General features: G+C 48.4%; 10 protein-coding genes across 14 annotated transcripts; 6 read left to right on the top strand and 4 right to left on the bottom strand.

The window, feature by feature from the left end:
- Positions 1–178: 178 nt before the first annotated feature.
- LOC117900437 (ras-related protein Rab6) lies at positions 179–2259 on the bottom strand. Its single transcript, XM_034810806.1, has 2 exons — positions 1207–2259; positions 179–1176 (listed from the first exon to the last, which is right to left on the bottom strand). Exon 1 carries the CDS (start codon positions 1848–1850, stop codon positions 1224–1226), a length of 627 nt encoding a protein of 208 aa, XP_034666697.1. The 5' UTR covers positions 1851–2259; the 3' UTR covers positions 179–1176; positions 1207–1223.
- A 373-nt stretch (positions 2260–2632) lies between these two features.
- Positions 2633–3515, top strand: LOC117900435 (trypsin delta-like). Its single transcript, XM_034810804.1, has one exon. The coding sequence runs from the start codon at positions 2670–2672 to the stop codon at positions 3465–3467; it is 798 nt and encodes a 265-aa protein (XP_034666695.1). The 5' UTR covers positions 2633–2669; the 3' UTR covers positions 3468–3515.
- Positions 3516–3869: 354 nt separating this feature from the next.
- Positions 3870–4792, top strand: LOC117900438 (trypsin-like; the record flags this gene model as incomplete). The annotated part of the gene is made up of 1 exon (XM_034810808.1): positions 3870–4792. A coding segment is annotated over one exon (858 nt), but the record flags the coding sequence as incomplete, so codon positions are not given.
- Positions 4793–4994: 202 nt separating this feature from the next.
- Positions 4995–7290, top strand: LOC117900432 (sorting nexin-2). The gene is made up of 5 exons (XM_034810802.1): positions 4995–5266; positions 5528–5631; positions 5712–6597; positions 6654–6806; positions 6861–7290. The coding sequence occupies exons 1-5, from the start codon at positions 5090–5092 to the stop codon at positions 6909–6911; spliced, it is 1371 nt and encodes a 456-aa protein (XP_034666693.1). The 5' UTR covers positions 4995–5089; the 3' UTR covers positions 6912–7290.
- Positions 7291–8063: 773 nt separating this feature from the next.
- On the top strand, positions 8064–9298 carry LOC117900436 (AN1-type zinc finger protein 2A). The gene is made up of 3 exons (XM_034810805.1): positions 8064–8264; positions 8344–8888; positions 8948–9298. Exons 1-3 carry the CDS (start codon positions 8210–8212, stop codon positions 9098–9100), a joined length of 753 nt encoding a protein of 250 aa, XP_034666696.1. The 5' UTR covers positions 8064–8209; the 3' UTR covers positions 9101–9298.
- LOC117900428 (conserved oligomeric Golgi complex subunit 3) lies at positions 9221–12593 on the bottom strand. 2 transcript variants are annotated; one of them, XM_034810797.1, is made up of 9 exons: positions 12407–12571; positions 11830–12342; positions 11280–11767; positions 11083–11222; positions 10863–11023; positions 10681–10804; positions 9869–10617; positions 9441–9808; positions 9221–9371 (listed from the first exon to the last, which is right to left on the bottom strand). In XM_034810797.1, the coding sequence occupies exons 1-8, from the start codon at positions 12569–12571 to the stop codon at positions 9473–9475; spliced, it is 2676 nt and encodes an 891-aa protein (XP_034666688.1). In that variant the 3' UTR covers positions 9221–9371; positions 9441–9472. The 2 variants fall into 2 exon arrangements, with proteins under 2 accessions (XP_034666688.1, XP_034666687.1); XM_034810796.1 differs by having other exon boundaries at positions 9221–9808; positions 12407–12593.
- A 124-nt stretch (positions 12594–12717) lies between these two features.
- LOC117900427 (exocyst complex component 2) lies at positions 12718–15769 on the top strand. Its single transcript, XM_034810793.1, has 4 exons — positions 12718–12926; positions 12992–13606; positions 13667–15485; positions 15547–15769. The coding sequence occupies exons 1-4, from the start codon at positions 12818–12820 to the stop codon at positions 15683–15685; spliced, it is 2682 nt and encodes an 893-aa protein (XP_034666684.1). The 5' UTR covers positions 12718–12817; the 3' UTR covers positions 15686–15769.
- Positions 15715–17329, bottom strand: LOC117900433. Its single transcript, XM_034810803.1, has 3 exons — positions 17155–17329; positions 16823–17094; positions 15715–16772 (listed from the first exon to the last, which is right to left on the bottom strand). The coding sequence occupies exons 1-3, from the start codon at positions 17228–17230 to the stop codon at positions 15777–15779; spliced, it is 1344 nt and encodes a 447-aa protein (XP_034666694.1). The 5' UTR covers positions 17231–17329; the 3' UTR covers positions 15715–15776.
- A 953-nt stretch (positions 17330–18282) lies between these two features.
- Positions 18283–21937, bottom strand: LOC117900426 (E3 ubiquitin-protein ligase msl-2). 3 transcript variants are annotated; one of them, XM_034810792.1, is made up of 3 exons: positions 20247–21937; positions 19193–20216; positions 18283–19105 (listed from the first exon to the last, which is right to left on the bottom strand). In XM_034810792.1, the coding sequence occupies exons 1-3, from the start codon at positions 21498–21500 to the stop codon at positions 18687–18689; spliced, it is 2697 nt and encodes an 898-aa protein (XP_034666683.1). In that variant the 5' UTR covers positions 21501–21937; the 3' UTR covers positions 18283–18686. The 3 variants fall into 3 exon arrangements, with proteins under 3 accessions (XP_034666683.1, XP_034666682.1, XP_034666681.1); XM_034810791.1 differs by having other exon boundaries at positions 19193–20306; positions 20337–21937; XM_034810790.1 differs by having other exon boundaries at positions 19193–21937.
- A 639-nt stretch (positions 21938–22576) lies between these two features.
- LOC117901654 (protein FAM151B) lies at positions 22577–24396 on the top strand. 2 transcript variants are annotated; one of them, XM_034812490.1, is made up of 4 exons: positions 22577–22710; positions 23114–23350; positions 23422–23663; positions 23722–24396. In XM_034812490.1, the coding sequence occupies exons 1-4, from the start codon at positions 22641–22643 to the stop codon at positions 24283–24285; spliced, it is 1113 nt and encodes a 370-aa protein (XP_034668381.1). In that variant the 5' UTR covers positions 22577–22640; the 3' UTR covers positions 24286–24396. The 2 variants fall into 2 exon arrangements, with proteins under 2 accessions (XP_034668381.1, XP_034668382.1); XM_034812491.1 differs by lacking the exon at positions 22577–22710 and adding an exon at positions 22819–22980.
- Positions 24397–24924: the final 528 nt, after the last annotated feature.

The raw sequence follows: 24924 nt of genomic DNA, 5'->3' as shown, positions 1-24924 counted from the left end.
CCCCAAATTGCAGCGACCGCGCACCCACCGCTCCCCTCTTACTTTCATGAGTCACACCTTTTTGGGGTTTTATTTGTTTTTGTTTTTTGTTAAATTTATTGCTAATATCGTGTATATTTTTTTCCTTTTTTTATAATTTTGATTTATTAAAAATTGCATTCATAGGTTTTTATGTTCGTTTTATTCAATTATCAATTTTGTAAGCCATTTGTATGCTTTTCGCGTAAAAAATGCACAAATTGTTTCACTCGCTAATCGAAGCAAAAATCGTTAATAATAATATTAAATGTTTGCCGCTGCCGTCTGCCCTCTGCCTAGGTGCTTGGTGCTGCCTGCCTGCCTGACCGCCTGTCTGTCTGTCTGTTTTTTTTTATTATTTTTGTCATAAAAATACATAATATATATCTTTATATATTTATTCATAAGATGCACGTGGCCAAGTCCTATGCCATCAAAAGGTTTCCAGTTGGTTTTTTGTTTTGCTATAAAAATAACCAAGTAAAAGCCGCAAACAGAACGGGGGGCTATAAATGGAACAGAGAAACTATTTGCTTAGCCGTGGAATCATCATCTTGAACACAGGGCTGGCTCTCAGTGGTATCCATGCATTTTGCTGCCAAATTGGAATGTTGTTTTCAGTACTGATCTTCGTCTACCGCTTTTCCTGATTTAAGTACTTTAAAGCGTGAAAATTTTGCTTGCCAAAAATATAATTGAGTCGGGTTCGGGTCTTTGCAGGGGGAACGGGTGAATGTGTATGGAACGAGTTACTCATTACAACGAGTGGATTGGGGTTGGTGTGCCTTATGCATCTTGGGCCTGCCTCAGGATTAGCTCGCTTAATATTGCATTGCATTATTTAATTAACATTAATTAGTTAGCCGATTTCGTTAATTGTTTGTTGGTTTTAGTCTATTTTCTGCTTTTTGCTATCATTTTTTACTTTATAAATAAACTTAAACATAAAATTGTGTATGTGTGTGTGTGTGTGTGTGTGGAGTTTTTCTCATCCTCTGCACTGCTTGATCCAGCCACATACACCATGACACCCTACACTACACCTTGTGTGTGTACACGCACACCCGTTTCCAGCGTCTGTGTGTGTGTGCGTGTGGAGTTGCTATGCTGTTGTTGTTGTTGTCGTAGCGGAGGATGGTGGGGCTTGGATTGGGTTCGGGTTGTGTTGGGTGTGACCGTTGGGTGTCTTGTCTAGAAATCTAGTTCTAGCATGCACAACCGCCTTCGGGATCTTTCGTCTCGTTGGGCGAGTCCTTAAGCACAACCTCTTGCATGTCCTCGGAGGGTTTGTTCTCAGTGGAATCCATGCCGGGCAGCGCCGCCGCCACGCGTCTAAACAGTTGCTTCACATTGTATCCGGCCTTGGCGCTGGTCTCAATGAACATCACATTCAGCTCTTTCGCCTTGCGCTCCCCCTCCTCGGTGGAGACTTGTCGCTTGTCGGACAGATCCGTCTTATTGCCGACCAGCATGATGATGACATCACTGCCGCGCTCTGTGCGAACGTCATCTATCCACTTGGACGTCTGGTGGAATGAGTTCGTATTGGTGATGTCGTAGACGACCACAGCCACCGTTGAGTCGCGTATGTAGGAGGGTATCAGCGAACGGAAGCGCTCCTGGCCCGCCGTATCCCACAGCTGGAGGCGCACTGTCCGATCCTCGAGGTACATGGTCTTGGATAGAAAATCAATACCGATGGTCGCCTGGTAGGTGTTGTCGAAGCTGTCATACATGAAGCGTGTAATCAACGACGTCTTGCCCACACTCTGTTCGCCCAGGAAAACCAACTTGAACTTCCTGAGCGGATTGCCAAAGTCGCCGGATGACATGGTTTTTTGTTGCTGTGGTGTCTCCGTCTCGAATCGTCTCTTAGGCTCTGCTCTGCTCTGCTTTCTTCGATCTACGTTTGCGTTGCTCGCCCTACGTACGCCGCCTGTGCAACTCTCGTACGTGTCTACTTTTCTTTAATTGCGGGTTTGCTGACCTCTCTCTTCGCTCTCTTGCGCACTCTCTCCCCTCTTTTGTTGATACTGGGATGGGCCAGGGGGTTTCAGTGGCTCCTATTGCATGCGTAGCCCTGCGTTTTCGCTATTATCTACAGTTAATGCTCGTTGCACACACGTTCTAAATGCTTTTCGGGCAGCAGCAAAGGCGTATCACTTTATAAAATTAAATTCGTTTCGTCGTGGAAAAAATATCGTCTTCTTCTTCTTCCACTCTGAGTCAGTTGCTGTGTGACCATCCGCAGTAAAATACTGAAAATACCGTATCGCTTTGGTATTATTCCCAGTCCTGTACAGCAGTTAAAATACTCCCCCACATACTTTAAAAAAATGTTTCGCAAATGGTTGCCAAATGTAACAGATAAACATCCACTTTAACTTATCTATCTATTTCTATATCTTGCCGAGTGGCTAGATGCAATTCATGTATAGTATACCCTGGCAAGTGTCACTGCTTGGGAGTCGTCATTTAATCAAAATTAAAATAAACGCTTATCTGGAAAGCAAGAACGTTAATTGATACCCTTATCTTCTCCAGCGCCACCATTTAGAAATTCCGGTATCTCGATTTAATTTAAGCGGACCATGGGAAAGGTAGATGTAAACAGTTCCCCGAAACCTACGATTGCGAATAGACAGCAAACAATGTTGCGCTTTTATCTTGTCGCGTGTTCCCTGGTCCTAGCCCTTGGCCTTGGTAGAGCGTCTGCGATGGCAGCTGATCCAAACGGACGCATTGTGGGAGGAGTGGCGGCAGCCGCAAACAGTGCTCCCTACGCTGTGTCCATGCAGTACCAGGGCACCCACTACTGTGCGGCCAGCATCCTGAATGCCAACTGGCTGGTGACGGCAGCCCATTGCCTGACAAGCAGCGCCCAAGTTTTGGGCAGCACTTTGGTCGCAGGAAGCATTGCAGTGGCGGGAACGGCTAGCACAACTCAAACGAGAAGCATTACCTACTTCGTGGTCAACGATTTGTACACCGGAGGCACTGTGCCCTACGACATTGGCATGGTTTACACACCGACTGCGTTTACGTGGTCGGCTGCAGTGGCTCCAGTTACCCTCCCAACCTCTGGCACGGTGCCAACAGGCACGGCCACTCTGTACGGCTGGGGCAGCACCAGTACAACCAATACGGCCTCATATCCCACAACACTTCAAGTGGCCAACAATCTGCCAATAATCAGTTTGAGCTCGTGCGAATCTGCTTTGGGCACCAAGGGAAGCGATGTTCATTCGACGAATCTGTGCACTGGTCCCCTAACTGGCGGCGTCAGCATTTGCACCTCAGACTCTGGTGGTCCTTTGGTTCAAGGCAATGTCCTTATTGGCATCGTTTCCTGGGGCGCGCTGCCTTGCGGCCAGGCCAATTCTCCTTCCGTCTATGTGCAAGTCTCTTCGTTCATATCGTGGATATCGTCCAATCAAGTGCTCGCTTAGATAAAAATACGTCAAGAGTTTGCATATCAATAAAATCCAAGCAATAAAACAAAAAAATCTCCATTAATGGAGTTTCCTTTTTAAAGAAGTTTATGGAAATCCTATGGGAAGTTTAGTATATACAGGCATATGCTGATCTAGAACAAAATACCAGATGAAGGGGAAGTGTTTCGGAACAGGGTGGCAAAGCTAAGGAGAAGGTTGGGTTATCCGGAGAAGGCCCCTGAACTTGGTGGCACTTCGCCTATTCCCGCCCCGCCCCCTCATCATACTATAATGTGGTAGATATGATTTGATTGAATTAATAAATAAATAAATATTGACTTCTTATTAAAGCAAAATGGTTAATTGAAACCCTTATCTTCACTTGCCACCATTTTAAAATTTCGTATCTCGATTTAATATAAACGGACCATTGCACAGATAGATGTAAACAGTTCTCCGAAAACCGCGATTGTGAACGGACAGCAAACAATGTCACGCTCTTGTCTTGTCGCGTGCTGCTTGCTCCTGGCCCTTGGCCTTGGGCAGGCATCTGATCCAAACGGACGCGTTGTGAGAGGAGTGGCGGCACCCGCAAACAGTGCTCCCTATGCCGTGTCCATGCAGTACAAGGGCACCCACTACTGTGCGGCCAGCATCCTGAATGCCAACTGGCTGGTGACGGCGGCTCATTGCCTGTCAAGCAGAGCCCAAGTTTTGGGCAGCACTTTGGTCGCAGGAAGCCTTGCAGTGTCGGGAACGGCTAGCACAACCCAAAAGCGAACCATTACCTACTACGTGGTCAACGATTTGTACACCGGAGGCACTGTGCCCTACGATATTGGTTTGGTTTACACACCGACTGCGTTTACTTGGACGGCTGCAGTGGCTCCCGTTACCCTTCCAGCCTCTGGCAAGGTGCCAACGGGCACTGCTACCCTGTATGGCTGGGGCAGCACCAGTACAAGCAGCTCGGCTACATATCCCAAAACCCTCCAAGTGGCCTACAATCTGCCAATCATCAGCCTGAGCTCATGCGAGGCTGCTTTGGGCGTCAAGGGAAGCGATGTTCATTCGACGAATCTGTGCACTGGACCCCTCACTGCCGGCGCAAGCATCTGCACCTCGGACTCTGGTGGTCCTTTGGTCCAAGGCAATGTCCTTATTGGCATCGTTTCCTGGGGCAAGCTGCCTTGCGGCCAGGCCAACTCTCCTTCCGTCTATGTGCAAGTCTCTTCGTTCATACCCTGGATATCGACCAATATGAAGGTCGTATAGAGAGAAATACGGCTAGATTTTGCATACCAATAAAATCCAAGAAAAAAGCATACACATAATTCCATTAATAGAGTTTCCTTTTATGTAAAACTGTTTAAAATGGAATATTAATATATACAGGCATTTAAATACATAACGGGAATGGCTTGTCTGTTTTAATTAATTTTGCCATCAAATACTAAAATAGTATTAGACAAGGAAATGTGGTATTTTCTGGCACTGGGAAGAATTAAGAACTTTCTCTCCGACCACAGTGGCAACGCCAATCAGCAAAAAAGCTTCCCAGGCAGTCGAAAAAGAAAGAAGTTTTTCTGATAATTACAATTAACAAAAGATAAAAGCACTGCATTGAACGTGTTAGCATGGAGGTGGAAAGTCCCGAACACAACAGAGAGTTCGCCGAAGTGGACATTAACAATGGTGCTGAATCGGCATCAGATGACGAGGAGGAAGTACCAGCGCCCGGCAGTGTTACTTTGGAGAACGAAAATGATTTATTTGTATCAGCCATGAGTCCCAGTAGCATCGGGGATGTGCATGTAAGTTCAATCAGCAGCACAGGCACAACAACAGGATGCCTATTAAATTAGGTTTAATTTTTGGGGCGGCGCTCTGCGTTTGCTTGCTTTATCAACCAGCGACCCCAGAGGCTGTTGCTTTTGCTTTGTTTGGCGTTGACAACGTCATTAGTGCCGCCCACCAGCACAGCACACACAGCCACAGCCACAACATCCATGTTGTTGGTGTGCTTATCATCAATTGAATCGTTTCTCCTCTCTCTCTCTCTCTCTGAATTTCAGCCGCTGCAAGAAGTTTTGACGGACGATGGCGACTTCTTCATCAAAATTGTTGTATCTGACCCCCAGAAAATAGGCGATGGCATGGGCTCATATTTGGCCTACAAGTGAGTCACGCCGCCCCACTGGCTGCGCTTATCATTGCATTGCACACTATTTGCTTATCGACTCTCTCCCCAACGACTAGAGTGACGACCAAAACCAACATTCCCAAGTTCAAGCGGACAGACTTCAGCACTTTGCGTCGCTTCAGCGATTTCCTGGGCATACATGATCTGCTGGTCGGAAAGTACATGCGCGTGGGACGGATTATACCGCCAGCACCATCGAAGAACATAATTGGCAGCACCAAGGTGAAGATTAGTCCACAGCAGAGCGAGCCGGGCACCCCAATGAACCAGGAATGGGTGGAGATTCGACGTGCAGCGCTGGAACGCTTCGTCCATCGCACCGCCCAGCATCCCATACTGCGTGTGGACTTGGATTTCATGAATTTCCTCGAAAGCGATCAGGAGCTGCCGCGTGCCGTCAACACCTCTGCGCTGAGTGGCGCCGGTGTAATTCGCTTGTTCAACAAAGTGGGCGAAACTGTGAACAAAATTACCTATAAAATGGATGAGAATGATCCCTGGTTCGACGACAAGATCACTGAGGTGGAGAATCTCGATGCGAATCTCCAAAAGCTGCACAATGCAATGAAGTCTTTGGTCACCTCGCGCCGCGAACTGTCCGCGCTGACCGGCCTGGTGGCCAAATCCGCTGCAATGCTTAGCACATGCGAGGAACACACTGGCCTGTCGCGTGCCCTGTCCAATCTGGCCGATGTGGAGGAGAAAATGGAACTGCTGCGCTCCGAGCAGGCCAACTCTGATTTCTTTATTCTCGCCGAGTTCATCAAGGATTACTTGGGTCTGTTTGGAGCCATTAAGTGCATTTTCCATGAGCGTGTCAAGTCCTTTCAAAACTGGCAATATGCGCAGATGCAGTTGTCCAAGCGAAGGGAGAATCGTGGCCGCTTCGAGCTGGCCAATCGTGCGGACAAGTTGGATCAGGCACAGCTAGAAGTGGATGAGGTGGGTGTGCCAAGGAAGTTATCTGTTGTTGTGCTATATCTTTTTGTGCATTGCAGTGGCAGGGAAAGGTACAACGCTGTCAGCAGCATTTTGATGACATATCGGCGGAAATAAAGCGTGAAATGGAGCGCTTCGAATTGACCAGAGTGAAAGACTTTAAAGCGAATATTATCAAGTATATAGAAGACCAAATGGCACATCAGCAACAGGTGAATAAACATTTGTTTTCAGTTGATCAATCAACGAACCATTTTTCGTTCCAGATCGTCAGCTACTGGGAGGCGTTTGCTCCGTTTGCCCGTGAAATTGTTTAACTTACAAAATTCCCAACAAACTTTTCTCTCAATGCATTTCCAAGTGCTGTGTCCAACAGCTAAAGCGCGCTATGAATACTCTTTCAGCGGGACCAAATTTGTTCTTGATCTAAAGATTCAGAGCGTAGCTATATTTCGCCTTCAGCACTTTAGTCTAGCCAATCTGCCGCTGCCGCTGCTGCTGCTGTTTTGTATTTCAAGTTAAACTTTAGCTATCGATGCATTCGCACCGACGTTAACGTTATCCCTTCTTTATTCATTATTCTACACAGTAATTATGCTTTTATATTGTTAAAAACAAAGCAAAATGGTAATTGCAGATCGAAAGCTGCCTGCGCATTCTCATTCTTCACACATATTCGGTATTATTTAAAACAAAAACAACAACAAAATGCAACGTGAATCCAGATAAAAGTTAAGAAGAAAACTTTATTGGCAATTTCCAAATTGAAATGTATACCATTATTATTACTGGGAAATTATTTTTCCTTAATTGTTGTTGGTATATTTATGTATTTATTATATATAAATATTATATATTCCTATTAAAACATTTTGTATCATGACAAAGAGAGCATTTCAAACAAATAAATTTGTAAATATGTATAGATGTAAATAGTCGTTGTATTATGTTCAATAATCTGAATTGGCTTGGCCGCAGTGTTCATTCTCGGTTTTCCATTATTAAAATGCTATCCCTTAAATCCGCACCAACTAATTGCTAACATAATTGTAATTTTGAAAATAAGCGCATGACCGCCCAATGCATTTTTTAAAAATAGGCGGGTTTTTCGTTGCTCAACGAAAAAATGAGTCGAAGAGCGTTAAATTGTTTCAGTGTTAAAAGTCTGCTCAACGCAGAAATGAGTCGGATAGCGTTATCATCACATGAAAAAATACAAATTTGTAAAATTTAAGGTCATACAATCCAATAAAAAGAAGTATTTGTAATAATCCAAATTGATTCTTCAATCGGATTTAATTATTGTTTCAGCGTTAAAAGTCTTTGCAAACTGGTAATATCAAATAGAACATCCAAATCGAGCAATATGATTTAAGACTACGGTATATTACGGTATATTCTTTAAAGTGAGATGGTAAATTTTCGAGGGTAAGACGGTATATTTTATCGATAAATCCGCGGTCACACTGGTTATTATTGTGTTTAGTCATTATTGACAAAAAAATTCGAAACTTTTCTGGAACTCTTCACGATTAGCCCATAAAAGCAGCCACAATTCTGTGAGACGGCATATTTTCAAGTCAGAGTCAGCAACGCCACAAGAACGCTACACGCCATGGAGTTTCCACATTTGGGCCAGCATTGCAGCGAGCAAACATGCAACAGATTGGGTGAGCCTCCAACCAGGAAGCGCTGGCAGACCAGATGGAACACTAATTTAATTAATTTCACAAATATTTATATTTATAGATTTTCTACCTGTTAAGTGTGACTCATGCGACAAAGTATTTTGTGCCAGCCACTACAACTACGATCGACACAATTGTCCGGGAGCGTACAAGAAAAATGTCCAGGTGCCCATCTGTCCGCTCTGCCACGAGCCAGTGCCCACGGCGCCTGGCGTGGAGCCCGACCTAACAGTGGGCCAGCACATAGACAAACAATGCAAATCGGAGAGCAAGAAAATCTATACAAATCGCTGCCATGCCAAAGGTTGTAAGCGCAAGGAACTCATTCCCGTGAAGTGCACGCAGTGCCAGTTGAACTTTTGTCTACGTCACCGCCACACCAGCGACCACGAGTGCAGACCGAACGAGCCCGCGCCAGCAGCGCCCAGTGGATCCAGCGGAATCTTTCAATCCATATTCAAGCCATCCACTGACACGCGTTCGATGGCAGCCAAAGCGGCGGAAAGTCGTCGTCAGAATAAGCCGCCAGCAAACCATTTGTTCAACTCGAATCGCAGACCGCGACCCGTGCAGGCCACACAAGTACAAAACATACAGGGAAATATGGTAAGTAATTGAGAAAGGGAGTCGTTGCCCTAAAACTAATCAATTCTTTGTTGTCACAGACTGAAGACGAGGCTTTGGCACGTGCGCTAGCCTTATCCATAATGGAGCAGGATGATGCTGCGGAACAGCAGCGTAATCGTCAGCCACCAGCTCAGACTGTGACTGTGGGTGGACAGCAATCGAGCAGCAAGGACAAGTGTTCGCTCTCCTAGTTACTGCTCCTAGCCAGCACCTTACGAGTCTCCAGACATATCCATCACTTGACCAGCAGCAAGGTTTCTGCCCACAAATACTATTAGAAAATATCTACAACTATTTGCATATTGTTATTGTAATGTTTAGTTGTTAATTTACTTCGACTTCGTCACATTCTACGTGGTTTAGCAAAAAATAAATCAATGTTAATTCTACAATTTGTTTTTTGGAAAGGATAAACCACAACAGGCAACGCAAGAGCTGGCAGACATCACTCTTGGACAGCGCCTAGACACACAAACAATACATTTATATATATATTACATGGCTTAGCTATAGATAAATAGATATACATACATATAAGTTACATAAGGGCGATAAATTGCAAACTATTCTGTGTTGGCCTCAATCTCCACAGGCGCCGCTGCTGCTTCCGTTTGAGCCTCCGCCTGTGCCTCTGCCTTGGGCTCTTCCAGCAGCTCCGCTTTGTTGGACATTGTGCTCAGCTTCCTGCTGACACCTTCCACCGAGGATGAAGTGCTGATTTTGCGTGCTGCTGCCGCTGCAAAGCTCGCCACTCCCTCTGCAGCCAAAATACTAGCACTGGAAAGCAGAATCGATACCTGTTCCGCAGACGGGCAACTCGTGATGATCATATCATCTGTGGAGTAGCCATTTGTGGTCAGCAATTGCTCCAGCTTAACAAACGATTGTATGATGTTGTTCTAAGGGATAAAAAGAAGTCAAGTAAAAGTGTTTCCTGCACTGCATGTGCCGAGACTCACGCGTATGGGCCGAAAGATAATGAATTCCGTATCACGATTGCTTAGATAGAGCTGCATCGCTCGTTGTAGCACAGCCAGCTTGGCCTTGATCGTGCGCTGCGTCTCTTGAATGATGCTGCTTATCTGTTGGGGACTCGCCCAGGGGCTTTGCCGCAGCACATAGCTGGCCTTTGGCGTCGCGGACTCTGTCGCTGAGGCTGTGCTTGAGGCCGCTTGTGCCAGCAGACTCTGTGCCCTGTCCAGGAATGTGATTAGGGGACCAATCAGCATATTCACAGCATCTCTGATGTACTTCTCGCACACAGTCTTCAGCTGACGATCCACTTCCTTGCGCGAGTCCAGCAAATGCTCTTTTATCTGCGGTGTGCCCTCGAGCAGGAATTCCAGCAACGCATTGTTGCTGCCCATCGAGAAGAGTTGTTTACGCTTCTGCAGCAGCCCAAAGGCTGCCGTCTTCACCTTGCTAAAGTCCAAAGAGGTTTCCTTTACAGTGAAATCCACACGGAATGGTGCAATTTGTTCCCTGAGAATCAGCAAATGTTTGATCTCAAAGAGTTCTCCATCGATGGGCGTCTTGGCTGCGGCAATTTTGCCACCCGCATAGGAGACACTTTGTATGCACAGCTTCAGGGCCTCCTGGGACAAGCCTTGGAAAATGGGTCGATCCACGCAGCGGTACAAGCGGGAAAGGCAGACTAAAGTGCGGCGTACCGTCGGGTACCACATGCCATGCAAATCAGCGGGGGAATCTGTAAGAAAATATAATAAACATTTAATTTGCGCTGCTCTAAGGTCTGTTATCCTGTGCTTACTCATTTGCTTGATTCTGTAGGAAGTGTCAACGCTTTCGGCAACACTCGAGGCACTGGAAATAACAGACGCACGCGAGTCCGAGCGTCGCAGTGGTGTAGGCTCTTGCAGGGATAATGCAATGCTCTGGAAATTGTCAACATTTAGTTAACTGAACATATATATAAAGATGCTACGCTCCTACCTCCATCATTTCCAGCTTCTCGGGATAAGCCAGATCGCCCGAAGAGGGATTAAAGTTCTGAATATCCGACTGCAGATACAAATGTGCACGGAAAACCAAACGCTCCTGCACATCCTGCAGCAATTGGTGAGCAATGGTGGCAAAGGCTTCCAGCGCGGATGCTTAATGATAACAAAAAATTATAGAAAATATCAGCAAGGTTTTAGAAACTCCTTCTTACGATTTTGTTGCACATGTTCCTCCAGCATTTCAATGCGCAAAATGGAGCAAATCTCGGCCAGCGTTTCCAGATGATTTATGTGTATAATAAAGGGTCGCAATGTGTCATACAGAATCGTGCACAAGCCATCCAAATAAACGCTGTAAGCAAATACATAATAAGTCCCGAATCGTTTGGAATTTGTACCCAAAACTCACGTTAAATGCTGCGCCCCTGTGCTAAAAAACTGATAAAACAAACGCTGCTCATCCTGGCACACATGCACGAGAAATCCGCACGCGCTGCGTGTCAGCGAGCAATGGTCTCCCTTGTGGGCTGCTTTAACATTCTGTATGGAAAGATTCACCGCTGGCGACATCACGCTGGCACGCTGAGCCAAGTAGTGCTGCTGCAGATCGGTCATTAGCTGTGCATAATCGTTGCTGTGCTCCAGCCGCGTCTCTATCAGCTGTGCCACACGCTTAACTTTCGCCGCTGCTGTCTGATATTTGCCATAGTACAAGGCGAAGGCAGCATCTGGCGCTTGCAGTGCATTGGAGGCATCAGCTGAGGTGTTCTTGGGATGCAGCGTGGCCTCCGTGGCCTGATTGATGACGCCGGTGACATAGTTACGCACCAAACCAGAGGCCTTTCCCAGGCATTGTCTGTACTTGACATTGTAGGTGGCAGCATCTTTGAATTTGGGCTGGAAAAGAGGTGGCAAATAAAGTTACAAGTTGTTGAGGCGTAAATGGCTTTAGGTCTCACATTCTCCTCTATGTAGTTCAGGCATTCATCAATTTTGTTAAGGCATTCCCGGAACGCTTCGCTGGCCACCGATAGCGTGGGGCTTTGTAGTCGCTGATTGAGCAGCTCCACTTGGCTGAAGTAGTGCAAGCGTCGCTGAATTTCATTGCTCAGCTCCTGCAGCTTCTCCTGCTCGTCTATCAACTGTTCGCTGGCCGTGTTCAGGGCGCTCGTCTTTTGTGACACAAATTCGTACTCGTCGGAGAGGGCGCCCAGGCGATTCATGGCCACCGAGATTTGGCCCAGCATGTGCGAGCATTCCGCTTTGCGCTGCTCCAACTGCTGCAGATACTTGTGATAGACCGCATCGCCACGTTGCTCAATCTCAGCGTTGACATCCACGAACCACAGCAGAAAATCGTTTGTGTTCTGAAGGCCCTCCGCAGGCAGCTCTATATCGCCAGTGCTCTGTGTGGCAGCAGCGCTCGCCTCATCTGATGGCTCTGCTATCGTAGGTGTGGTCCCTGCCGGCAACTATAAACAAAGATCAAATTTTATCAATTTGTTGGCACCAACGACAAGCAGTAGCAGCACTCACCGATGGTCCGGCGTCTCGCCACAGATTGGCCAGGACATCCAAATGCTCTTCTTGCTGGACACTTAGCGCCGCCAGGGGATCGGTCTTGGACTCCCATTGCATCAGGCGATTGCGAATTTTCCGTAAATTCTCATTCTCGCTTTGTGCTGTGGCGACGTCATCCATTTTTCTGCAGCTCAGCTGTTTCTACGAGTTAGACCGCGGATTTATCGACCATACAAAATATACCGAAATATACCGTATATCCTCCATCGATAATTCATCGAAGCAAATATAAACAAACCAATTGTAACTGTGCAGCACTGTCTTTGGGGATTAGTCAACACTGAGCGCTACAGCAACTAGAAATTTATTTTCTTTGCAGTTTTTGTTGCATTTTCACCCACTTTCCACTGGTCATACAGCACAGCCATGGCCCCACAACCGGTGGTAACGGGATTGTCTCCAAAAGAGGGACCCCCTGGTACTCGTGTCATCATTCGTGGCGAATTCCTGGGCACCAGAGTGCAAGACCTAATTGGTAGGCGTAGACAGGCAGCAGCTGGCTGGCTTTATCTTTAACTTAACTTTTCACTGTTTTTGCAGGTCTCAAGATTTGCGGTTCAGACTGCCTGCTGTCGGCGGAATGGAAATCACCCAACAAAATTATAGCCCGCACCGGTCCGGCCAAGGGAAAGGGTGACATCATTGTGTCCACGCTGAGCGGTGGTGTGGGCACGTCGACGGTTCAGTTTCGTGCCTACCACGAAACCATTGGACCGCTCAAGGAGTCTGCTGTGTGGATCGAAGAGTCGCCCAGCCAGAACTTTGCCTGGGGACGACGCACACTCACGCAGTCGGGGCTGACGCAGGAGGATCCCCTAGGCCTGTCCATTGAGGGCAATGAACAGAAAATACCCGAGGATCTGCGTGACTTGTTTCCCGATGCGTGTGGTGATCTGTCGCAGGAGCACTTCTCCCCCTCCTGGTTTCTGCTGGAGAATCATTTGGCCACATCCTTTGAGGACCTAAAGGCGGGTCTGGCCTATCTGAAGCGCAAGGTGGAGAGCCAGAAGGAGGGACAGTTGTCGTTTCTCAAGTCCAATGCGGGCTCTGTCATTGACCAGCTGGACACGCTGATGAACATACGCGATAAGCTGCAGGAGGATGTCAAGCTGCATGGCACCGAACCGCTCAACATTCTGGAGGCCTCCATAGAGAGTGAGTGGGAAGAGAAAGTAAAGTGTTTTCCGCTCGGAATGTGATTAATTTTCATTGCAGATTCAATTAGCGAGTCGCAGAAGATCTTCACGGATGTGCTGGTGCGCAAGGAGAAGGCAGACTCCACGCGTTCCGTTTTGTTTGCTCTCTCCCGGCACAAGTTTCTGTTTTGTCTGCCAAACGCAGTGGATCGACGCGCCAAAGCGGGCGAATATGACATTGTGGTGAATGATTACTCACGCGCCAAGAATCTCTTTGGCAAGACGGAGATACCCATATTCCGCAAAGTGCTGGAGGAGGTCGATCAACGCATTCTCTCCATTCGCAAGCAGCTGCACGAGAAGGTGGTGAAGATGCCGCAAAGCGTGGACCAGCAGAAGAAACTGATCAAAGCGCTGACCAGCCTGGAGCTGCAGCAGAGCGGCACACCCATTGGGGATAAGCTGCGGAACATTGATCCCGCCTGGGATGCCATTGAGGCCAGAGCCAAGTATCTGGAGGCCACATTCCGGCAGACATTCGAGCAGCATGCCAACAAAGATGCTGCTGGCACGCCCGAGAAGTCCAAGAGCCGCGACCCCAGCCAAGCTCCCAGCCGTGTCAACTTCTGCGAGGAACTCTGCGACATTGCTGCCTCCCAGCTGCCGGATCTGTGGCGTCTGGGGCAGCTGTACTTCACGGGAGAGCTGCGCGGGCCGCACGATCCAAAGCCTGGGGACTTCAAGAAAATGATTCTCAATGCAATTGAGAAATTCTGCGTTTACCTGCGACTGGCCATCCTCATAGCCGGCGATCAGCGTGCGCTGCGGCAGTCGAGCGGCTTGAGTTGGTCCATTGGCAGCGCCTCGGCCACACATCAGTTCCTGCCGTGGATTCCGCAGTGTCTGCGCTACACGCGGATTGCGTATGCCACGCTCATAGGCCTGGATCTGCCCTCCGATGCGCTGGACATCATCCAAAAACTCATCGATGAGGTGCGTCTGTTCTGCTTCTCCATCATCTTCAAGCGCTCCACGGATCGCTGCAAGAAGCTGGGCAACCAGGAGACCTGGGAATTGGGCGTGGAGGAATATCCGGGTGCAACCATTCTGCCTGCCGCGCTGGAGGCGCTGCTCGTGGAAACGTTGGACGAGGTGCAGTCGGTGTGCATGCAGCCAGAGACGCGGGAGGGCAACCTACTCGAGCCGCAGTCCGATGGACAGCGTGAGGTGTCGCAGCGCCTGCAGGAGTTCCTCTCCACCTTCAGTGCGGTGATTGAGGAGCTCGCCTTTCAGTCCCACGACGAGGAGACGCCCACGCATAATGTGTCCCAGCTGTTGGGCTTCCCCAATGCGCAGCAACTGGACTCGGTGGCCAGTGGCGGTGCGGCCGTGACCTGGGAGCAGCGAATGCTCTGCTGCCTGGCCAACTATGCGTACTGCAACAAGAGCTTCTTCCCGCACATTGGCGACGTTTTCGTGCGCTATGGCTATCCGCTGCCCACGCTGGCCATTGAGACGTCACGCTACACGGTGAATCAATTGTTCACCAACCTGCTGGAGGAGTATGTGGAGCACAAGGGCGACCCGCTGGTGGGCACCATTGAGCCCTCCATGTACCTGGGTCGCTTTCAATGGGATCACGAGATGGAGATTGGCCAGCTGCGCCCGTACGCGCACGAATGCTGCGACAACCTCGTTGGCGTTTACTCGGAGATTTACAGCATCTCCCCAGCCCTGCTGCGGCCCATTCTGGAGTCCATTGTGCAGACCATATCCGAGGAGCTGGCGCGCCTCATGAGCTGCGTGCAGCGCTTCAGCTTTACGGGCGCGATACAGGCTCACGTGGACATACGCCTGCTGCGGGATGCACTCGAGTGTTACTCGAATGAGACAGCCAAGTGAGTGGCAGCCAAGCGCCTTAATTCACATCTTTTACCTGACTTTTGTCGCTCCCCACAGAAACTACTTTATGGAGGCACTGGAGGCCATCAATCCGCCGCTGAATGGCGAGCAGAAGCGCAAGGCAGACGAGATACTCGAGCGTGTGAAGCGGAATATGCGGCTGCAGCTGCTTTGCTTCAGCATCAAGGAGCCGTAGGACCCGAGAAGGACATGCTGCAGTACCAATTGTGATTCCCTGATCTGTTCACTTGAAAGGGATATAAAAACTTTATTCAAAAAACCTTCGCTTAGAGCTTAAAATCGAACTTAAAGTCGCTGCCTTCCGTCTCGTACTTGTGGACGAGCTGCTTGATGGCCTGCTCCACATCGATGGTGTTGAATTTCTCTTGCACGCGCTGCTTAATGGGATTCTCGATGGCATCCATGATCTGATAGCGCAGCAAATTGGGCACCACATTCACAGCAAACTCCATGACATAGTCCAGCGTGCCGGCGCCATCGCAGCGCACTTGGATGTTGCCCATGTCGAACTGTAGGTCCACAATCTGCGGCCGCTGGCGTGTGTCCAGCGACTGGCTGACGGCCACAGTGGCGCGTATATGCTGCACCGTGAACTGCACATGGCCGACGCGTGTCATCATGCCCAGTCCCATCTCCCATTGGCCGGCGCCAGTCACCTGCTGTGTGCCCACCTGGACGACCAGCGACACCGTCTTGTTGGCCATGGCGGCTGTGATGTTGCCCACGCGGTAGAAGCTCGAGATGCCATGGATCCAGGTGTGCGACAGCTGCACACTGAACACGCCCATGGTGCGATTCATGTCGGGCAGATGGTACGGATCGTAGCCCATCTGTCGCACCACCTTGCGACCCTCCGCAATGGCGCTGTCCAGCGGCGTGATGGAATTCGGCAGACGACGATCGCCCATGCTCGTTTTGATCATTGTGTCGATCTCACTGCGCAGCTGCTTGTCGGCCTCCTGCAGCATGAATGGCTTCATGGCATCAAACACCAGATTCGGTGCAGAGTTGACCATGCCCTGGAACAGCGAGCCCATAAAGCCGAGGTTCTGGAAGTCCATGGCCATGTCCCTGAAGGTAATGTCAATCTTTATGCGATCTGTGGTCAGGTGTCCGTCACGTTCGACGGCCAAGAAGGCCGTTGCCTCGGCATAAACATTCTTGAGTATGACCGTAAAGGGTCCCTGGGCGCGTGAGATCCAGCTGGCCAGATTGTACTTGCCCTTGACCAGCATCTCATCCAGCTGCACGCCACCCTTGAGCTGCAAAGAAGAAGGTTTCAGGCTTTTCCTCTACCTCTGGCAGCGCTCACCTTCATCGACTTGAGATCCGCATCGATGGTGTCTATGCGAAACTTGGACAGTCCGTAGGCCTTCACCTCCTTCATGTCTAGGTTGCCGAAGCCCATGTTCTTCTTCACATCGGGCACATCTATGGGATCGGGTATGGGCACACCAGGCATACCCAGCGGATCCGTTTGCTTGAAGTGCTCGAGCACAGCCTCCACCTGCGCGGCCATGCGATTCTCGCTCGCCTCAATGTTGTGCTCTTCATCCGTTTCGCCAGCTTCCTGCTCGACGTTCACTGGAACAAAGGTCACAAATTGTGGTTGGGAATGTGTGACGAATGAAGCGCAACACTCACCATCGACATCCTGCGACTGAGACTGTGCCTGGCACATCAGCAACGCCACGAGCAGAATTCCTATCAGTGGCTTCATCTTTTGCTAGATTGTCTTGAACTTTTGCTTATCAGTAGCAGAGAAAATAAATAGGAAACGCGCCACTCGCTACTCGGACTCGACTCGGCTCGACACCAACACGCACTGAGCGCTAATCAACAGATAATGATGAGCAGACCAGTAGCAGGCAGGCAGGCAGGCAGACAGTCAGAGAGCAGCAGCAGCATCCCCGCTTGTGTTGCTTATCTAAGGGCCAGCACGGAGCAGCGCGCGCTGATTAAACTCTGAATTGAGATTGAGTGAGACACAGAGAGGCGCCCGGAAACGGGCTGCCACACAGCGTAGGCAGAGCGGTTCATCGTACCAGACTGCAGCACTTCACTCCACTCACAACTGTTCCCACAAGACACAAGTTTTTTGCTTTCACAAATATATATTTTACACATATTTATGCATGTTTTACATATTTGTATGTACTTACATACATTTTTTGATGTACGTACATATGCATACATATACATATGTACATTTATGTACTCTTTTACATATTTTTATGTACTTACATGTTTCTGTACATATTTTAATGTATGACTTGGGGTTATTAAATATTTAGTTTCACGTGCTCAAAAAAAATGTCTCATGCTCAAAAAAAGTTTCTTAATCTATGAAAAAAAATGTTCTTAAACTATAAAAAAAAATATTCTTAAACTATTAAAAAAAAATTCTTAAAATATGAAAAAAAATGTTCTTAAGATATGAAAAAAAATTGTTCTTAGTCTATAAAAAAAATTCGTCTTAAGCTATGAAAAAAATTCTTCTTAAGCTATGAAAAAAATTATTTTTTGTTTGGTTTTTCGGCTAACAGCAGCCGAGCCGCACTTGGAGCCAAAAGCATTACAATATTTCGACCGATTCGATGTTCGTTGCACGAAAAAGAACACGCGAAGAGGGTTTAGGGAGTGGTTGTTTGCTTAAGTTGGAGTAAGTTTGTTATAACAATTGCTTTGCCCTTAACTTTAAGCTTTAAGAGAGGCTCTTCTGCTAGAGATCCAGCGACTGCCAACGATTGCTGCACATACATTGAACATTTTTATACAAATTGCGAGTTGGCAGCCTCAGAGAAAGGTTTCTGAGCGTACATTGGGATATTATTTTATGTACATTTTCATTGCTTAATGCTGGGGGTAAATCTTCGTAGTTTAGTAAGGGATTTTGACAATTTCATATAGGGTTTACATACAATTAAAAAGGAACCACAAATAGAGACAAATTAAGTGGATTCTGCGTATTACAAAAATTCAAACAATTCTGAGATTAAATACATTAAAATGAAGATTAAATATTTCAGGACATAAGCAGGAATTGTGTTCCAAATACAATGTACCCCTTTAGGGGTAACCAAACTAGACTTCACACAGCATACCCTTTGCAACAGGGTACAAAATACATACAAATAATGTACAAAAAAAAAAAGAGTTTCCCTCCTCCCCTTTGCTTACAAATCATCCGAGCCCGACATAATCTCCTCGAACAGCGAGTGGGCATTGTCCGTGGCCGACATTCTGTCGCCCGCGGCAGAATTGCTAATGGCAGAGGAGCCACCACTGACCAGCTCGTCGATGGTGTTGCGCGGTGGAAAGCCACGCAGGCGTGCACTCCGCTTGATGGCAGACTTAAATTTCTTTGCAGGCTGTGGCTGCTCCTCAGCGGGCTTGGGTCTGGCAGGAGCTGCAGGAGCAGGAGCAGGAGCTGTTGCAGGAGCAGGAGCAGGAGCTGAAGCAGCAGTTGGCGGAGGTGGCATCACATACGCATACTGAGGAATCGTGCTATTGGGATCATTGTTCTGCAGCTGGACACGCAGAAAGCCAATTGTTTCGGGATGTATGGGTACGCTGCCTTGAAAGATGTTGAAGCCTGAAAGACACAGCGGAAGGGGAGGATTAAAAGATGTTCGACTGTAGGCACTACGTTCCACGAGCCTTAAAGGATCGTAAGCTTTACCTTGATACTCCCCACTTTCCTCGTTCTGCACTAAAACCAAAGGATGTTGCGACTGTTGCAGATTGCTGGGCACCAAAGTAAAACTTCCTTGGGCAGCACCCTCCGCTTTTGGTGTGGCTGTTGGTGTTGCTGCGTTCGTTACCTTCTCTTTCGCTGTTTCTGCTGCTTCCATTGGTTGCTCCTTATCTGCCTGCAGCCCGCTGAGTGGCTCCAAGTCATCCAATTCATCATCGGAATCGAGATAGTCCACCTTGTGGGGATTGTGGCAGCCAGCGCAGTTGCAATTGGTGCAAGTGTTGCCCGACTTGTAGCACGGGCAGCGGGTGTTGCGACAGGTGGTCTTGGGATTGACCGACACACCAGAGGTGCCGCAGCGGCAGATGGGCTTCGGTGGCTTCTCCTTTGTCTTGCCCGCATTCCTACGCGATGAGCCACCCCCCGTCGTACTCTTGCTGCTTGGCTTTGCTGCATCGGATTTGGCTGACGTTTTGTGGGTTGTTTTGGCAAATGTGGGAACAGGTTCGGGCACAGGCGCGGGCACTGGAGCGGGCACTGCAGCCGGAGCGGGCGATGCTGCTTTTTCTGCTTTCTTTTTGTTGGATTTTGCAGGTTCCTGCTCCACGGATGGGATGTTGGACTTTGAGCGTATGGGCTGCCATTCGGTGTCTTTGTCATTGTCCTCCTCCTCGCTGCTGCTGCTTGATGTATAACTCTCCTCGCTGGAGGAGCTCTCATATGCATCCTCCGGCTCTGCCTTCTCCTCCTCTTTCTTGACTTGCTCTGGCGATGGCTCCTCCAGGCTGGCATTCCCTTCATCCATCTCCTCCTCTTCGGCGGCGACACTCTGCTGCTGCGTTGCCTCCTGGCTGCAACTCTCCTGGTACAGCTCCTCGCTGACAATCTCTTTGTAGATCTCTTCGGTGACGCTCTCGCGCGATGTGTTCAGGCTGCCACTCTCCTCGAATACCTCCTGGCTGACAGTCTCTGGTGATTCCTCCTCCTGGCTGGCAGTCTCCAGGTGTGCCTCCTCCTGTCTGACAGTCTCCAGGTGTGCCTCCTCCTGGCTGGCAGTCTCCAGCGGTGCCTCCTCGTGGCTGACAATCTCCAGCGATGCCTCTTCCTTGGCAACTATCTCCAGCGAGGCCTCCTCCTGGCTGACATTCTCCAGATAATCCTCGTCCTGGCTGATATTCTCCAGGTAGTCCTCCCCCTGGCTGACATTCTCTAGGTATGCCTCCTCCTCCTCCTCCTGGCTGGCAATCTCCTGGAGCACCAACTGCTGTGGCTCCTCCTCCTCCTCCTGCTCCATTTTCAGCTGTGCAATCTTTCGCTTTTGCGAGGGTAGCAGCTCAACCTCCGCACTCGTTATGGCCAACAGCGCTGGCTGCGTGGACTCTTCTATTCTCACCACTTGACCAATTTGCAGCTCATGCATCGGATGCTCATCAAAGGGTGTGGATGCGGCTGTGGGTTGCATGACATAGGGAAAGGTGGACATGGTGATGGCAGACGAGAGATCAACCCGATCGTTCCAGCTGTGATCCGTATAGCTGGTGGCTTCGGTGCTCAGCGAGCCGGAGCCTTGGTTCAGCATTAAATGGCGCAGGCCCATGCGCGAACCTGTCGGCATTAGGGGCAAGGGATGTGTGAAATGTGACTGCTCCGCGGTGGCAGCTGCCTCCATTTCAATGTCGGTGATGGACAGCTGCTCGGGCAGGTTCTGCTCGTACGGCATCTCGGGCGTTGTGGCCGCCGTGGTGGGCGGCGTCTCGGCGGGCAGCGAGAGTGGAAGATTCTTCAGGAAGGGCAGATCCGGCTGTGGCAGGAAAGAGTCCCTTATATCACCATCATAATTCGTGCCCTCCCGTATGAATTCTTGCGTTGTCTTTGCCGGCAGTCGAATGCGCGGAAACTGTTCCACATGACTCAGATCGGGAAAGAGTCCCGCGAGCTGCGTGAACATCGAAGACTGCAGCAGACGCACGCACAGCGTCTTGTAGCAGAGCAACTGTATGGCCATGAGACGATTCTCCTCGTAGGTCTTGAAGTCGGAGCAGTCCTCGCACTGCCTGCAACGCGACATCAGCCGCTTGCAGCCGCGTATGCACAGCCGGCACACATAGTGATGGCAGCGCTTGCCCTTCGGCGCATATGGATCCACCAGCAGCTTGCAACACACCACACAAGACAGCAGCTGGCGCAGCTCACCGATGCCCGAGCTCAGCTCATCCACGCGCCGCTTGGACAGATTAGCGGCCGAGCGAAGGGACAGACGGACTACCTTTTGGTAAACCGTTTGAGCCGTCATTGTGTACGTGTATCTGTGTCTGCCTGTGTGTATGTGTGTGTGTGAGACTGTACAAACGCCGGGAAATTATTTGTTTACCACCCCCAGCAGCCGCAGCAAACTGAGACACCGCTCAGGTTTACTCCTGCCACCATCCGCGTTTGCTCTTGCCTGTTGCCTGTGCCTTTGCCTGTTCCCTTAATATTAATAATAGAACGTCAATTGCCCAGCAATTTGTTGTTGATGTTGCCTCCAACCACACATGCTCCTCGTTTCGCGTTTTGCCTCTAATTTTTCTTTCAACACAAATTTTCTTTTCGATTTTCTGCAGAAAGCCGTTGCTCGTTGTTTCACTTGGCTGCTGCCGTATATGCTTAAAACTAATTCACGTGCAAAAAAAAAAAAAAAAGGTTTATGTTTATAGGTTCTTACAATTAAGTCATTTTTAAATATCACTTTTGTAAAATTGTAGAAAAAAAATTTACCCCAGCAGCAAAACAACACCGTGTCAGTGTGACCGCGGTTTGAATGATGAAACATACCGCGTCTGTTCCTAAAAAGATACCGTAAAATATCATCTCTAAATATACGGGAAATATACCGAATCTACCGAATTTTCTTGATTTTGATGTTCTATTTAATATTACTAGCTAGTTAGGATTATCAGCGCTAAAACTATAATTATACCAGATTAATCAATCCACAAGATGGGCAACTTTTCATGACTTCAGTTATGTACTTTATCACAGAAATACCAAACAATTTCGGTCATGCGATATCATTACGCGTTTATAAACACTAAAATTTAGAGTTGCCAAGGCGTTTCAATGCATAAATGAAGCGCGTAATATGTAAACAATTACCACTTAATATATCTGTCTCTATTAACTATTTTTACCTTGAATGATCACAATTAATAGAATAGTTACACTACCCGGCAGGATTTTTCCTCAACGAACCAAACAAACTTCTTCTGATATATTGGAATGCGGAATGCCTTGACGAAATAAACTTAGATTTTGTGGAGTAGTGTTATCAATGCATAATCAAATGATTCCAAGATAATCTTCTTTAATTTAATCGCCCTGCTAGTTAGTTCTCTATTGATTTCCAAGGCTAGTGCTATTCTGCACACTCTTCGCTCGCTGATTAAACGCTAAAATGCTATTCAAGTCCACTGCTCCCGCTCCCGACCAGAGGTCATTGTCGATATTATGCCTGCTGCTGCTTGGTAATGCAATTCGCATTTTGAATTCCACTCATTCGCCCGCCCATTCATATGCTTTCTATAGAGCAGCATTTTCATTGTGGCGTCTGCGCTTTGTTTCTTCCATCGCAATCAGAGTTTGTAGTTCAGTTACAGGCAGCATTCGGCGAAAGTGTTTTTCCATCCATTCCCATTAAACAATTTAATATAATTTTCCCCACAAATACACATCCATTGCGTTCCGCTCGTTTGTGTGTGTCTGTGTCTGCGTGTGTGCGAAGCGAAAAAAAGAAGGTAAGAGGGAAACGCGAGCTTATCTATGCACGCTTTGGGCGCGTTCTCCCCTTTTCCATTGTTCTGTTCTGCAATTATTGAATATTTAATGCCAATCGTTTGTCGTTGTTTTGCTTCCATGGAACACCTGAAGCGCTCGTGTCCAATACCAATGGCGCGGCTCTGAATGCCAGCCACTATCAGTACTACCGTGTGGAGGAACCGCAGGGAACACAAGCTGACACTGCCGCTGATCTGCCTCTTGGTATAGTGCTGCTACACGACCAGGACATGGTGAGGGGCAAGGCCATAACCAGGGCGGCCAATCTGACCGCCATCCGATGGGCTCATGCGGTCAACAGCCAGCAGTTGCTCGACGAGGCCTTGGCTGGTAAGACACCCCTCCCCCCGCACATTGTTCACTGTTTACTTTTATCTTGACTTTAACAACTCTCCACAAAGGTGACATTGAGTTCATTGAGGCGGACATTGTGCTGGGCAAGGTGAATGGCGAGGGCGACGATATGCCCGTGATGGCTCATCCACCGGCGAATGTCTCCGACTTGACGCTGCAGGGATTCCTGAATCAGATCAAAGACTTTAACGACCTGCATGAGGGCAACGAGAAGGGTGTCAAGCTGGATTTCAAGTCCATAGAGGTGTTCGAGGGTTCGCTGGACATACTGGATGCGACCATACCAAGTGTAAGCTTAGGGAAGGGCATAATCACCATTTTCCATCAACTAATCTCTTCTTTTGCAGATGTCGTATCCCATTTGGATCAATGCAGACATTATCAGTGGCCCCGTGGACCAGAACAAGAGTGTGCCCGTGAATCCGGATCGCTTCTTTGCCGGCTGCATGCGCTACAAGCAGGCAGTCCTCTCCATCGGCTGGACCACCAACTGGGGCGCCGACTTCCGCGAGGGCGAATACACCAAAGATCAGTGCGACGCCATGGTCGAGTCGCTCAGCCTCAACAATGTGCTGTCCACGGGCCAGGGCATCACTTTTCCGGTCCGCGCGGGCATTGCGGCCAACAGCGAGGAGCAACTCCACAAACTGGTGGCCGCTGTCAACGAGACCAATGAGAGCACACTGACCATTTGGTCCTCCGACGGTGACTACGTGGATGTGGCCAAGCTGCGCAAGCTGATATTCGGCTTTGGCGTGGAGCGCGTCTACTTGGATGTGCCCGACGAGCTGGCCGCACGACTGGATCTGGGCAATGCGGGCAACGGAGCGGGCACCTTCAATTCTCTGGTTAGCTTCAGCTTCATCAGCCTCTGCTTTTATGCCTTTGCCACTTGGTTGCAGCGTGGCTAACAAGTCTGGTGTAGTATTTGTACGATTATACGTGTAGTTTAAATATAGATTAGTAGATTTGTCACAAGGAATTAATAATAAAATGTGTCCATTACATGAAAAAACACAAAGCAAGCTGAGGAGTACAAAATATTGTTGTATTTCTGTGCTGTATGGCAGGGCTGTGCCGCAACTCTGCCGATCACGTACACGTGCATTACAGTGATTCGTACCAATACCAATGCACTGGAATGTTCCGTTTTGCGTGCTGTTTTCGCACGCTTTAAGCTAACGGGGACACTTCTTTATATCTTCTTTAGCTTCTTTCAAGAAGTGATCCAACAACAAGAACAACATCACTTAACAGCGAAACTCGCGTCGACCTGCTACCTCACAAGCTGCATAAATTTGTATGCATTTGCTGTGGGATTCAACCTAACCTTGTTTCACCATGTCCATGATTAATGCATAATATAACAAAAACTTAAACTATAAACGTTTCATTTTTGTTTTTGGTTTTTATTCTTTTTTTTTAATTCAAAATGTATCTTAGGGAATTTTTGGAAATATTTCCTGGGTTCACAGCTGAGCTATAGGCTAACTTATGTCCGACTTTACACTCTGATTTTGCATACAATATTTACATACATATGTGAACGG

Source organism: Drosophila subobscura, chromosome U (genome assembly GCF_008121235.1).
Source record: "Drosophila subobscura isolate 14011-0131.10 chromosome U, UCBerk_Dsub_1.0, whole genome shotgun sequence".
Lineage (NCBI taxonomy): Eukaryota > Metazoa > Arthropoda > Insecta > Diptera > Drosophilidae > Drosophila > Drosophila subobscura.
The sequence above is the reverse complement of the archived record's forward strand: the minus strand, read 5'-3'. Positions and strand labels throughout refer to the sequence as shown.